This window comes from Phoca vitulina, unplaced genomic scaffold, assembly GCF_004348235.1.
Source record: "Phoca vitulina isolate PV1807 unplaced genomic scaffold, GSC_HSeal_1.0 scaffold33, whole genome shotgun sequence".
Taxonomy (NCBI): domain Eukaryota; kingdom Metazoa; phylum Chordata; class Mammalia; order Carnivora; family Phocidae; genus Phoca; species Phoca vitulina.
Genome location: NW_022589736.1, coordinates 2,202,646 through 2,216,452, shown reverse-complemented (window position 1 = coordinate 2,216,452; position 13,807 = coordinate 2,202,646). Strand labels below are relative to the sequence as shown.

The 13,807-nt window shown below is 59.3% G+C and overlaps 1 protein-coding gene across 1 annotated transcript in view; it reads left to right on the top strand.

Annotated features, from left to right (window-relative positions):
* The window catches only part of RAB11FIP3 (RAB11 family interacting protein 3), an 80,033-nt gene extending 70,249 nt beyond the window's left edge, over positions 1–9,784 (top strand). The window contains exons 8-14 of the mRNA XM_032425592.1: positions 495–598; positions 4,256–4,396; positions 6,604–6,685; positions 7,480–7,617; positions 7,821–7,976; positions 8,163–8,303; positions 8,384–9,784. Of these exons, the coding sequence (XP_032281483.1) occupies positions 495–598; positions 4,256–4,396; positions 6,604–6,685; positions 7,480–7,617; positions 7,821–7,976; positions 8,163–8,303; positions 8,384–8,497 (876 nt within the window). The 3' untranslated portion in view covers positions 8,498–9,784. The remainder of the gene's footprint in view (positions 1–494; positions 599–4,255; positions 4,397–6,603; positions 6,686–7,479; positions 7,618–7,820; positions 7,977–8,162; positions 8,304–8,383) is intronic.
* Positions 9,785–13,807: the final 4,023 nt, after the last annotated feature.

Here is a 13,807-nt window from a genome sequence, read left to right as displayed (position 1 = left end):
CCCTGGAGGCAGGACCTTCGGCCGCTCAGGGTTTCAGGGTGGTGATCACAGAGCCAGACCACGTGTGGAATCAGAGTTCCCAGAGAGGCCCTGTGGGGTGGGTGCCTTGGGACCAGGCAGCCTCGCTGTGGAAGCGGCCCCAGACTTCTCGAGGGCCAGCTCAGCAAGAGGTGAAGAGAAGGGGTGGCAGCACACCCTTACCTCCTCCCGTGCCCCCAAGCTCATGTCCTCCCGTCCCCCCATGCTCACCTCCTCCCCTCCCCCATGCTCACCTCCTCCTGTCCCCCCATGCTCACCTCCTCCCATGCCCCCCCCTGCCTCCCCCCCCCCCTCCCCCCCCCCCTTGCTCACCTCCTCCCATTCCCCCCTTGCTCACCTCCTCCACGAAAGAGATGGATCCAACTCCAGCCTAGTGGACACTACCCCCGAAACAGTTGGCTGGGAATGCAGGCTGTCTTGCATCCCGATTCTGAAGCCGTTGTGTCACTCCCCAGGTTGTCTTCCTGGAGAAGCGGGTGTCGGAGCTGGAGAAGGACACTGCCGCCAATGGGGAGCAGCACAGCCGGCTGAGGCAGGAGAACCTCCAGCTTGTGCACAGGTGAGGCAGGAGGGCCTCCGTGGTCGTGGGTGCCTATCAGTGTGAGAGCCCACTCCTTGCAGCCCTCTGCACCTTACAGAGCAGAGTCTTGCTGCCACTAGGGTGTGGCTCACCTCTGGAGCTGTCCCTCCACCAGCTGCTGGGAGCCAGATCGGGGGGCAGTTCCAACTCAGCACTCTCCCCTGACACTTGTCAGGCTCCAGAGGAAGGTGTAAGGGGAGGCACCACCTCACATCTCGGGAGCAGTGAGGCCCGCACCAAGCACCTGGTAGAGACTGGCCTTCGTGGTGGTGGAGGCCGCATGGGGAGAGGGGCACTGGGACTCTCTGATGGAGGCCCCGAGTCGGGTCCCCGATTCTGAGAACCCATCCTGACCCTGACATGCCTGGAATGGACTTGTTGCTGTGACGAGTGCTGTATTTGGGGCACGTGCCTTATCCCCTGTCCCCTTCCCTGTGACCTGTGAGGTGGTGCCACCACTGTACCAGTTCACAGGGGAGGACACTGAGGCACGGGTCACTTCAGAGACAGCACGTAGGGGCTGTGGAGGGCAGGGCCCCCAGAGCCCCCTGCACTTGGGAGCGGGACCCACCCTGGAAGCATGCGGGTTCTTGCAGCCACTTAGCAGCACAGATGAATAGACTGACAACTGCTGACCGACGACGCACAGTCTGGCCCGATTGGGCCCCACACTGAGGAGGACAGTGCGTCACTGGGGGAGTGGCGTGACCTGCCCCACCATTGTTCTGTCTGGGTTTTGGAACGGGTCGTGCCATGTAGTCTCACGCCCAGTTTAAGGGAATACATTTTTCGTGCAGCATAGGAGCTTGGCTCAGGAGCCTCAGTTCTCTGGGCTGTGCCTGCTTGCAGCTCGGTGTCATGGGGACACAAACAGATGGTGGGGAGGCCCCGGGGGCGTGAAGGAGGCTCTGCCATACACTCTGTGACCTCAGGCGAGGGCCCCTCCCCTCGCAGCCTCCGTGTGCTTGCCCCTGACACAAGCAGGTGGACTCCAAGTGCATCCAGCAGGTGTGCTTCCAGCAGGGCTGGACACAGGCCCGATGCCCTCACTTGGCTCCTGCTGTGAAGCTTTCATCCTGGACGGCACTGACTTTCCTGACCTTCCTCCAGTGTTGGGCGGGCAGTCTGCTCTTTGGAGGCTGAGTTAGAATGAGTTGTTACTGCAGACGTCACCCGTACGTCACTTACACAGTACAAGCAGGTCGTCTGTGCAGTCAGGAGCCTGGGCTGGACACAGCGCACTGTCCAGGCTCTCCCAGCAGGGCCTGCCTGCGTGGTCCTGCTGCAGAACTGGGGGTAAGGTCAGCATGCTCACGGAGGGCCTTGGTTCTAGCACTGAGCCAAGCGTTTGCTGCATCTCTGGAGACCTGCGTTCCCCTCCCTGTCCGCGTCCAGTGAAACCTGGATGTGCCACCACACTCATTTCTCCAGCTGTCTGGTGAGGCTCCATCTGATCTCAAGGCACTTATCAGTTATCCACGTATCATCAGTTACCCACGTCTGGAGTGGAAAGTTCACGCTCTGTGCCCCAGGGCCTGGCACGTCCAAGCCTGTGGGTGTTTCTTGGGCTGTTTCCTGAGTTCTCCTAAAAACAACATGCTTCTGCTGCTTCGTGAGGGTTCCCAGGGTTCACATTGTCGCCAGCCTGCTGCACGGCTACTACCCCTTTACCAGCACCCCGGCAGTCCCACACCGGTTCCCCTGCTCCCCGGCAGTCCCGCACCAGTTCCCCCTGCTCCCTGGCAGTCCTGCACCGGTTCCCCTGCCTCCCGGCTGTCCCACACAGGTTCTCCTGCTTGGCTTTTTTTTTTCTTTTTAAGATTATTTATTTTAGAGCGAGAGGGAGAGAGCACGAGTGTGCATGAGCAGGGGGTGGGGCAGAGAGAGAATCTCCAAGCAGACCCCTCACCAAGTGCGGAGCCAATGCTGGGGTCAATCCCAGGACCCTGAGATCATGACCTGAGCCAAAACCAAGAGTCAGACGCTTAACCTACTGGGCCCCCCAGGCACCCCTCGTGCTTGGCTTCTTGCTTTCTGGATCCCATGTTTTCTTCTTTTCTTGCTCATTAATTGTCTGCGGAGAGCACCCCCGGATGGTTGCCTGGCGGAGAGTGCAGAGTAGGTTCTGCGAGGCCACGTGTGTCTGGAGTGTGTCCGTCCACTGATAGTGTGGCTCGGTCTGGAGCCATAGCTGGAGGCAGGGTTCCAAGGAAACTGGCAGGCAGGCGCTGGTGCCCTCTGTGGGTTCTGGGCTCTCACCCTGGATGCTGGGAGGGCCTCGTTTCCTGTGCTGGCACATGGGTTCCAACCTTTAAATCTCAAAGATACCCCTTAGCTTCGGGAAGGTTTTTAGAATTATTTCTCTGTACAGTTTGTTCTTTTTCTTTATCTGTCTGAACTTCTGTTGATCAAATATGTTAGACCTTCTGGAAGTTTCTTCTCATTTTCTTTACTTTCCTGTTCTCTAATTCCGTCATTTCCCTCTTTTTAAGCGGGCTCCACACCCAGCGCGGAGCCTGACACAGGGCTCCATCTCACGACCTGGGCTTTTAGCTCAAGAGTCGGACGTTGAACTGACTGAGCTGCCCAGGCACCCCATTTTCCTCTTTTTAAAAACGTAGGGGCGCCTGGGTGGCTCAGTCGTTAAGCGTCTGCCTTTGGCTCAGGTCATGGTCCCACGGTCTTGGGATCGAGCCCCACATCTGGGTCTCCGCTCAGTGGGAAGCCTGCTTCTCCCTCTCCCACTTCCCCTGCTTCTGTTCCCTCTCTCGCTGTCTCTCTCTCTCTCTCTGTCAAGTAAATAAATAAAATATTTTAAAAAATAATAAAATAAAAATGTAATATTCTTGGTTTTCTCCTTCAACTCTTACGGAATTTAAAATTTTTTCTTCTCATGTTTTCAGTTTCTAAGAATCACTTTCTAAATCTCCTTCAGATGTTCTGCTCCTATTTCCCTGGAAGTGGTGTCTTCGCTCTGAGGTGTGAATTACAGGGCTTTCTCCTGTGAGGGGTCCTTTTTCTCTGATGGCTTTGGCCGCTTTATGTCGACTCCTTTCCTATGGAGTCTGGTGATCTTTGGTACTCTGTTCACCCTTAGGTGTGAGGCACCAAAAAGAGGTTGAGAAGCCCTGTGTGCGTGGACAGCTTGGGGGTGTGGGCTCTGTGGGCAGGGCCTGGAGCCCTTCTCTTTGGGATGGTCAGTTCCTGTCTCTTGCAGGTGGGTGTGGTGATCTGGAAGGTGCCAGGGTCAGGGCCCCCATGTGAACATTCCCTTTGTCCGCCTCCTCGCTAACGCTTGCCCTTGCCTCTGCCATGGGTGACCTGCATGTGCAGCCTGAAGTGTCGTTGCAGGGTCCTCTTGGAGGCGGGTGCCTGGTGGGCTTGTGCCCCTGGGAGGGCTCCTGCCCACATGCTGGGATGGGGGTGAGCGGCCTGAAAGCGACGGAGACCACGGTTCGGAGGCCCTGGGTGCCGGTGTGGGAAGCAGAAGCGGTCTTGGGGGCACAGCCTCTGCTTCAGAACCGTCCTTGAGCAGAGCTGTGGATGGGAGTCTCACCGCCTCTGCTGCCCCTCCTCCAGGTAGGCGCTGGGGCTGAGAGCAGAAGGCCTCTTACCTCCTCCCCTTCGCCTCCACAGAGCCAATGCCCTCGAGGAGCAGCTGAAGGAGCAGGAGCTGAGAGCCTGCGAGATGGCGCTGGAGGAGGCCCGGAGGCACCGAGAGCTCCTGTGCAAGATGGAGCGGGAGCGGAGCATCGAGGTGGAGAGCCTGCAGGCCAGGTGGGGTGCGCGGTGTCAGCAGCTGCCCCACCCAGGCGGTCTGCTGTCTGGGAATGGAGCTGCTTTTTTTTAAAAATTAATTAATTTATTTATTTATTATTTATTTATTTATTTATATTTATTTATTTTTAAGGATTTTATTCATTTGAGACACAGAGATAAAGAGAGAGCATGAGCAGGGGGAGGAGCAGAGGCAGAGGGAGAAGCAGGCTCCCCGCAGAGCAGGGAGCCCGATGCGGGGCTCGATCCCAGAACCCTGGGATCATGACCTGAGCCAAAGGCAGATGCTTAACCAACTGAGCCACCCAGGCGCCCCTGGAGCTGCTTTTAGAGAAAGGGGGAAACCCACTGAGGAGAGCTGTAACACTGCTCAAGATCAGAATTCGAACACAGACCCTCCACGATGTCATTTTGAGTCTCTCTGCTGTCCATGTTCTCCCCATCAGAGCAACGGTCCTTTTTGAGACTTGACAGGAGTCCCTTTCTGCTTATCTGGAGTTAGGAGCCTTTGAAGAGTCAGGAGAAGTGGGGAAAAACAGCACATGGGTGTGCGCACCCTGCAGGAAACACACAGTAGAAGCTGGAGACTGACAGCAGCCCCCACGCAGGCTTGCGGCTGGAGGGGCAGCACAGGGTGCTGTTGGGCAGAGCGAGCCCGCACATCTCCCAGCGGGGAAGGGAAGAGGCCACCTGTAGGCAGACGCTGTGGGTGCTGCTCCGGGGACAGCCAGGCCTGGGCAGCTGGGGGACCTTCTTTCCTGGGCCTCGGCACAGTGTGGTTCAGTGTGTTCCTCGTCTCTGTGTGCTGGAGCCTCTCCCCTGCGGCTCTGAGCAGGACAGCAGCCTGGAGGGGGTGATGTACACCAGGTGTCATGAAGCCCTCGGGGGACAGGGCAGGACTCCACGTCAGTGCTTCTGAGCAGACCTGCTGCCTGCTCCTTGTGGCTGGATCCTGTCAGCCTCCTGCAGTTACCTGGGGCTGGAGCGGGGCAGGTCAGCACCCTGAGGTCAGCCCAGGACAGGGGCCTCTGTAGTGTGGCCCCAGCCCACTGTGATGCACAGGAAGACCCTTACTCAGTACAGGGGACCGCAGAAGGCGACAGGATGGACAGGACTGTGGAAAGGAGAAGGGGCTCCTTGGAGAAGGGGCTGAGTCTGTGGCTGGGATGGGAGAGAAGCCAGCGGAGCCTGCAGCATCTCATCGTGTCAGAAAGTAGGGAAGTGCTCAGACAAAAGCACGTATCTACACACAGCGATGGGGCAGCTGACAGGGCTCCTGATGGTCAAAGCTGGACCACTTTGAGTAACACACTAATAATGATACTATTGAACCATAACCCAGAGCCCAACTCAGTGTGAGGACTGGCGAAGACGTGGAGACAAGACACGAACCTTCCTCACAGAGGAATTCCCGATACGTGAAGATGCCCCTCCCGGGGTGGCGCTGAGTCCTCCCTCCCCTGGGGCACGGGCCGGGCCTGGTGACGGGCTTCCAGAGGACAGGGAACACACGGGAGGAGACACCTGGAAACACACCTTCACCAGTTGATCCAGGTCGGCATCGCCGGCGGCGAGTCATGTGGACTCAGGCACCCAATCGGATAACACGGGCGCCTCGCCTCTGTGACCCATCTCATCACCAGACAAACCCAATGTGAGGGGCATCGGACCAAATATGGGACCAGAACTGCTCAAAACGACCAAGGTCATGAAAAGCTGGGAAAGGCCTCCAGACTGCCACAGACCAGAGGGGACAAAGGAGACGAGGCGGCAAAGTGCAGTGTGGCCCCGGGAGGGGCCCTGGGGTGGGAAGGGGCACTGGTGGGAAATCAAATGAAGTCTGTGGTTTGGTGACTGGTATATCCCAGTGTGGCTGTGTGGCCTGTGGCAAAGGCACCACAGTGATGAGCAGATGCCATGCGGGAAGCTGTACGGGGCCGGGGTCCACAGGGACTCTGCACTATGTCTACAACTGTTTTGTAAACCCACAAGTATCCCCAGACCCAAAGTGTATTTAATAACCGTCCTGGCTTAAGGAAAAGTTAGGGCCTAGAGTACTGAAGTGGTGCGTAAGGACTGGGGCGTCTTGGGGAGCCTCTGTGGGTCCCGGGTGACTCCTGGTGGGGCTGCCGAGACAGTGGGCCTCCCTTGCCTCAAGGAGGCACATTTCCTGGGTATGAGGTCCCAGCCTTGTTCTTGTGTCTCAGGCTGCAGCAGCTGGACGAGGAGAATGGGGAGCTGAGGTCGTGCACACCCTGTCTGAAGGCCAACATTGAGCGCCTGGAGGAGGTGAGTGGTCAGCTGGGAGCGCTGAGCACATGGGGCCCAGCTCTGTAATATGTGGGCATGAGATCAGCCAGGCTAGCTTGAGCGCGTTCTTCCACCATCTGCAACTGAGGGGTTCTCTAAAGCGGGACAGCCACACAGCCAGCCAAGGGTGTGACCACAGGCCAGGAAGCCGTGCTGCTCTAGAGAGCAAGCTGATGGCCCTGGGCCCACAGGCCCCATGGGGTGGGGACAAGGACAGCTTGGGCCTGGCCGTCACTTTGTTGGAAGATGTTGGTCCCTGCCTGGCTTCCCAGCTTTCCCACAGACGCGGGATCCTTGGGTCCAGAGGTTCAGCTGAGATGAACCTGTGGCTGAATTCAGGGCCAACTTCAGCTGGACCCCTCATGCCCTGTCCTGCAGGTATTCACTGGAAAGGCCTCTCCATCCCCATCCTCCCCTCCCTGCCAAGTGTCCCTGGGAAGCTCTGAACCCTGAGGACATCCAAGACCACATGGGCTCTGGCTCCTGTGAGCAGTTCCCGTGGAGCAGCTGTGGGTCAGATCCTGCTCTTGCATAGGTCGTCCCTGCCCTGCCTCCCCTGAGAAGCCGTCCCTGTGTCCTGTGCAACCAGCCCCTTCCGGAGCACCACAGGCCCACCTGCCTGCGTGGTGGTCAGGGTCAGCATGGCCCCAGAGGTGTGTGCACCTCTGCCATGATGGGGTGGCTTAGACGCAGCCTTTATGGACTGAGCCAGGAAAGCTGTGGGAACGGGGCGGCAGGCAGGCATGTCCGCAGCAAGTCTCTTGCTTCCACAGGAGAAGCAGAAGTTGCTGGATGAGATTGAAGAGTTGTCCGTGCGGCTCAGTGATGAGCAGGAAAACAGGAGGAAGCTGGGGGACAGGCTGAGCCACGAGAGGCACCAGTTCCAGAGGGACAAGGAGGCAACCCAGGAGGTGAGCATGTTGCCCTCTGTGTCCTGAGACCCGAGGCCGGGAACCGTGTGGTGACGTGCTGGGCAGGGCTGCTGGGCGTGAGGGGTTTGTCATCCTACTTGGAAATGGCGCTCAGACTGACCCAGAGGTTCCGAAGCTGAGGGCTGAGCTAGTCCTTGCCGCCCGGGTGCCTGGAGCCCTGTTCACCCCGAGGTTGCCCGCAGCTGATCGAGGACCTGCGCAAGCAGCTGGAGCACCTACAGCTTTTCAAGCTGGAGGCCGAGCAGCGGAAGGGCCGGGGCAGCAGCATGGGCCTGCAGGAGTACAACAGCCGCGCACGAGAGAGCGAGTTGGAGCAGGAGGTCCGCAGGCTGAAGCAGGTGCGGGCAGACACACCCCTGTACCCTGCAGAAACTTCCAGGAGCCCAGCGTGGGGCGGGGCACATGCGAGGGGGCGGGTGGCTGGTGCCTGAGCCAGAAGCCACTCTGGCCAGTCCCTGTGCAGGCTCAGCCACCAGTGGGGTCACGGCCCCAGGAAGGACGCTGCTGTCGTGTCCCCCACCCAGGATAACCGAAACCTGAAGGAGCAGAATGATGAGCTCAACGGGCAGATCATCAACCTGAGCATCCAGGGCGCCAAGAATCTCTTCTCCACATCCTTCTCGGAGTCCCTGGCTGCAGAGATCAGCTCCGTCTCCCGAGATGAGGTAAGGCCCATCCAGGCCCGGCCACCCAGATGTATCCCAGTCTGTGCACCAAGCCAGCACTGACGCTGCTCTTCCCGCAGCTCATGGACGCGATTCAGAAGCAGGAGGAGATAAACTTCCGCCTGCAGGATTACATTGACCGGATCATCGTGGCCATCATGGAGACCAACCCATCCATCCTGGAGGTCAAATAGAGGCAGGAAGGCCCAGCCTGGTGGGCCCAGGACCCCACCTGCACCCAGGAGATGGCCACGGCGCGCGCACGGCCGAGACCAGTGGCTGGGCTGGGGTGCAACAACGGGTCTGCAGAGGGAGAAGGAACGGGAGCCCTGGGACCGGGGCCCACGCAGGAGAAGGTGGGGCCGGGCCTGCTCTCTGCAGAGATGCGGAGACTACGTCTCAGGCTCAGGTGAGCCCTTCTGGGAGCTCCCTCCCGTGTGGCAGACCCCTCTGCAGCCCTACCCATCAGGAAAGGAAGGAAGGATACATCCCCACCGGGGTGCTGCCGTGTGCATCTGCTCAGGGCCCCTCACCCGCACGGCACAGAGGCCCCAGGACCCTCTCGCCAGACGTGGTGATTTGGGAAGTACAGGCAGGCGAGGCGGTGTGCGTCAGGGTCTGGCTAGGAGCTGCGGGGGTCCCAGCTTTCCTGGGGCCGTCACCCATCCAGAGGGGGCACTTCAGTCCAGCCTCAGATACTCCCGTGGGGGCTGGGGCAGGAGCCTCCCCTCTGAAATCAGGACTTGAGAGTCTCCCCACGTGGAGCATGCTTTCCGGACAGGGTGGATGTCACTGGCTGACCCCAGGTGCAGGCAGCATCCTGGTGAGAAACTGCCTCCCTGTCCGTGTGGCCTCCCGGCCTCCTGGAGCCCCCCTCCCTGGGCAGATCTCAGCTGCCCCAGGTGAGTCCCGGTTTCCTAGGCAGAGTCCACGTGTCTGGAAGCACGTTTCCTCTGGGAGTTTGAAGTTGTTGAAGTGGCCATCCTTCCCTGAGCTGGGTTTTGCAGGTTCTCTCCGTACAGAGATCAAGAGCAGAGAACAGGGCCCTCCCGGCAGCGTGGGGGCTCCTTGCCTGGCTCTGTGCCCCCACTGCCAGGCCCCGCACCATCGTGGGGGCTGCACCCTGAGCCTGAGCACCGGCCAGGAGCCCCTGGGTGCTCCCGGGTGGGTCAAGACCCCGCACACAGACTGTGTGTGCGTGCGTGCGTGTGCGTGCGTGCGTGTTGCCCTGCGTCCCTCCATCCTCCATGTGGCCCACCTTCTACACTAAGATTTAAGACGTTGCCTCGTATTGTACATTTTGGGGAAAGCCTTGGGTGTAAATCAGTGTAAACTTGGAGGAGAGATTTTTCTATCATGTAGAGTAGGTATTTTTTATAGATTGAAGGTTGATCAATTTTTTAATACTTCCAAGAGAGAAAACTATCTGTGTATACACATAAAATATATATATATGTATGATAATAAATACTGGAACTCTGCTTTCCGTGCCCAGCCCTGCCCTGGTGACACAGACGTGGGTCTGCTTCTGTCCATCACTCAGCGGTCCTGTAACTGTAAATATGAATTGCCAGGAGATGTTTCACACAGACACCCAGGCCTTCTACTTGCACAGTGACTCTGTTTCCTTCCCCTTGAGAAAGACTCTTCAGGCAGAGCAGTGGTGGCCTGGATGCTGAAGGGCAAGTCCAGGACAGTCTGGCTGAAGATTAAAGCTGTCTATACACACAGAGGCCGGCCTCTTCCTCCGTGGGGTCTGGGGGCTGGGTGGGGTGCCATGGGCCTGGCCCCCCAAGGTATTGGGGGGGCTGTGTACCATGTGAGCTCTGCAGGAGACCTGGTCAAGCTGACCCCTCCCGGAGGTCCCAGGGTTGCACCTCCAGCCTGGACCCCCAGCAGAGCTCAGCCGAGGGGCCCTCCTGGGGTGGGGCCATGTGATGGGGCCTTTGGGGTCACAGGTATTCACGGTAGGACATAGCTGAATGCAGGCTGGGCTGAGGGGTTGCATCCCAGGTCTGGGACTCGATGTCCCCGTGGGACATGTAATCAGGGATGATGAAAAGGCCTGCGGGGGTCATGCAGATTACCCAAACTGAAAGCACATGCTCTGGCAGGATTTGGCTTGAAGATGAGGAAGAAGGTCGGGCTGGGTGGCCAGGGCTGGGGAGGAGAGCTCAGCTACCACCGTCGTCACGGGGAGGACCGTGAGAAGGTTCTTTGGGTAAGTGGGCATATGTAATTTGAAGTGGGAGTTGTTAGCCAAAGTCCCCAAACTTGATTCCCCAGCCCAGGCATCCACGGGAGCAGCAAATCATGCATTTACCACCTCCCTCACACTGAGCTAGCTAGCTGCATGTTAGAGACAAATGGACCAACTGAGGCCCACAGAAGGCCAAGGACCCCACCCCTAGCCACCCAGCAGGGCACTGAAGGGGCTTGACCCCAGGTATGCTGGCCTATGGGGCCAACGACCTGAGGGCGGTGGTGAGTGGACACGGCCTGGCTTGTGGTGAGCAGGGGCCCCAGGACTCCAAAGGGTCACCAAGGTCAGGCCTGGGAGACCTGGATGCTGTGTAGGTTGCAATGAAGCGGGAACCTGGGGGGCTGTTGGGGTGTGGACATGTCCAAGGCCAACTTCCTGCCCAGAGCCACCTCCCGGCTAGTTTTCCGGGGTCTGGAGAGTATGTAAAGGTCCAGGCTCCCACCTGTGCTCCTGATGCTCCATGCAGGTACTTCCCTAAACAGGCAGACCAACGCGTTCTCGTTAGCAAGCCCATCAGTGGGACTTGTGCCCAGCTGCCCACAGGTGGGACCGGCACAACTCGTGGACCGGGATGGATGGCATTGTGCTGTGGCTTGGGGTGCAGGCTTCAACCCCAGACTCCTGTTGGAGCTCTGCACATAGGGCCTGCTCAGCCCTAGGAGTGCCAAAGTGCTGCCGTGGCAAGTTCAGGTCAGTGAGGGTCCAGGAGAGCCTGGTCCCCAGCCTGGGCGCACTTGGTGACACCCGCCTTCCACCTACCCTGTCTGCCCGTCTGGAGCCTGCAGGGCCCATCTCTGCCTAGGAGAAGCTGAAAGTGGGGAGGGGGCCTAGCTCCATCAAGTGTTTCATTTATGCTCTTAAACGTGGGGGCCTATCCATAGTCTGGCCCCACCAGCAGCCGATGCTGAGATCCCTGCCCTGGCCCTATGAAGGTCCCCAGTCCAATGGGGAGACACAGTTATCCACTGGAACACGGTGGGGCCGCAGAACACTTGGAAATCCACCATAAATGGAGACGGCAGTGCCCACTGCCAGCCAGGAAGGGCCCCCCCGGGGCTAATCCTGTCTCAGGTCAGCTCATGTTGGTAGAGGATTGCTTGAACCTTCCAAGTCTTCGTCAGTCCTGCGTGATGGAGGAGCACAAAGCAAGGAAGACGGCTACTGGTGGGTGGGTGCATGGCTGTCGTGGTTCAACTGTCCCTCAAGCACCGCCCAGCCCTTTGCCTTGGCCCTGCTCCAACCAAGCCATGCTGAAGGAAGGGTGCCCATGTTTGCTCCCAGCCTGGCTGCCCCAGCACCTGCCCTTCCACCTGCTGGCAGTTCAGAGACCTGCAGATGGAGGCCCTGGGAAGGGCCCTTACTTTTTACCTTATATGAGCATTTGCTGTCCTGTTTAAGCCAGGCATGGGGGGTGAGGGGCGGTTCGCAAAGCAGGCAATGATGGGTCATTCCTTAAAATTGGCCAGAGCACAGGTTGCACAGCTCTCAGCACAAAGGTGTCCTGCACTTGACCCACCTTGGCCCCAGCATGCATGTCCCACCCCTGAGGGTCCCTGAGCCCAAATCCCATTAGAATCTCTAGTCCATGCTGAGAACAGCACGGGCACACGGGGACGCTCGAACCAACGCACAGGGCTTTGTGTCCGGCCCTTCCCAACCCTTGGTCAACTCCCTCCTCTCGGACACGGAGCAACTCCAGTCCTGAAGACTCCTCCTGAGGCCTTCTTGTGGTGACTCGGCTTCTCCCCCAACAAGAGGCCTTGGCCCCTTTCTGGGGAGGGCAAGAATGCTCCTTACCCCCGTGTAGGCTGTGGCTCTGAAAAACTACAGTGAGCAGACAGGGATCTCAGCTGTTTCAGCTGCTTCTCTTGTTGGGAGGTTACAGGGCTGTGGACACCAGTCCAACAGCCACCCTAGCCAGTGTCCATTGGAAGGGGCAGGGAAGGGGAGCTGTGGTTACTGAGCCCTGCCGCGCGCCCCCCCCCCCCCCCAGGAGATGGCCCTTGACTCTCTCCCATCATGTGATTCCACAGCCACACGAGGTCAGAGGCCACATGTCACCTTCATGCAGGTGAGGAAGCGCAGGGCAGGCCAAGTCACTCAACAGCTCTCTGTCCCCACAAGCTTGCTGCTTAGAGCACTCAGGAAGCAGCTCCATCCCTGCTGCAGCATCTGGAGAGTGAAACAGGTTTTCCTGGGGTTTGGTCTCTCGGGAGCACTGAGCCCTGTCCCCGTAGGTCCTACTGAGGTTAGCTGACTTTCTGGGCACTGGAACAGACATGACCCAGTCTGGAGGGAGAATTGGGCCACAGCCACTCTCCCTGAATCCCTCTTAGCTGACATGCCTTGCTTCCGGGTCTCCTGCATGACCAGTGCCTCCCCAGGCTCCCCAAGTGCCCCAGAATGCCTCCCCTCTCCCCGCTCTACAGCCTCCCTGTGCTTCACTTGCATCTGATAAACCGCCTTCCTGCATGTCCTGCTGCAGAGGGGCCTCCAGTTTCGTGACTGCTGGTTGTGAGTGACCTCAAGCTGCCCAAAGGGAACCTAACGGGAGACACTGGACCTAGGAGGCTCTTCTGTGAATTTGGCGAGGGAGGGTTCCTGTTCAGAGGCCCCGGCGGAGCAACACCGCCTTCCCAGGTTTAGGGGTCTTCCTGCCGGGCGCCGGGCTGAGCGCTCCGTGGATGGTATCTCATTTCGTCCTCTTTTACCGAGGAGGACACCGAGGCCCACAGAAGTAATGTGACCGCGTCCCGCTGTGAGTGCCAAGGCCTCGTCTCCACCCAGGTCGGTCCCACCAAAACTGGAGCTGTGGACCACGAAGCCTTGAAGAAGGGCAGAGAGGGTCTGGGGCAGCTGGAAGGCGGGAGGCAAGGGGGGCTCAGGAGACCCAGGCAGGGCGCTACGGAGGTCTGCGGGCCGCGTGGACACGGGGGGCCAGGGCAGAGTCGGGGTCTCGTCCAGGCAGCCGGGAGAACCGGCCAGAGCCTCGCACCTCTGCCTGCGAAGGGGGGCCGGAAGCGCAGAGACTGGGCGGTCTGGAAGACCCGCCCCTTCCTCCCGCGCAGGCTATTCTGGGAGTAGTAGTCGCAGTTCTGTCCTCGAAGCATCCCTTTCGCCACTCGGAGCCACACCCGACACGCGGCGCCGCCCGGGCCCCGGGGTTCGGCCATCTCCAGCGGTGCTGGTGGGCGGGGCGGCCCGGGAAGTCGGCGGGCCTCTGGAGGGAGCCGATCGCTGC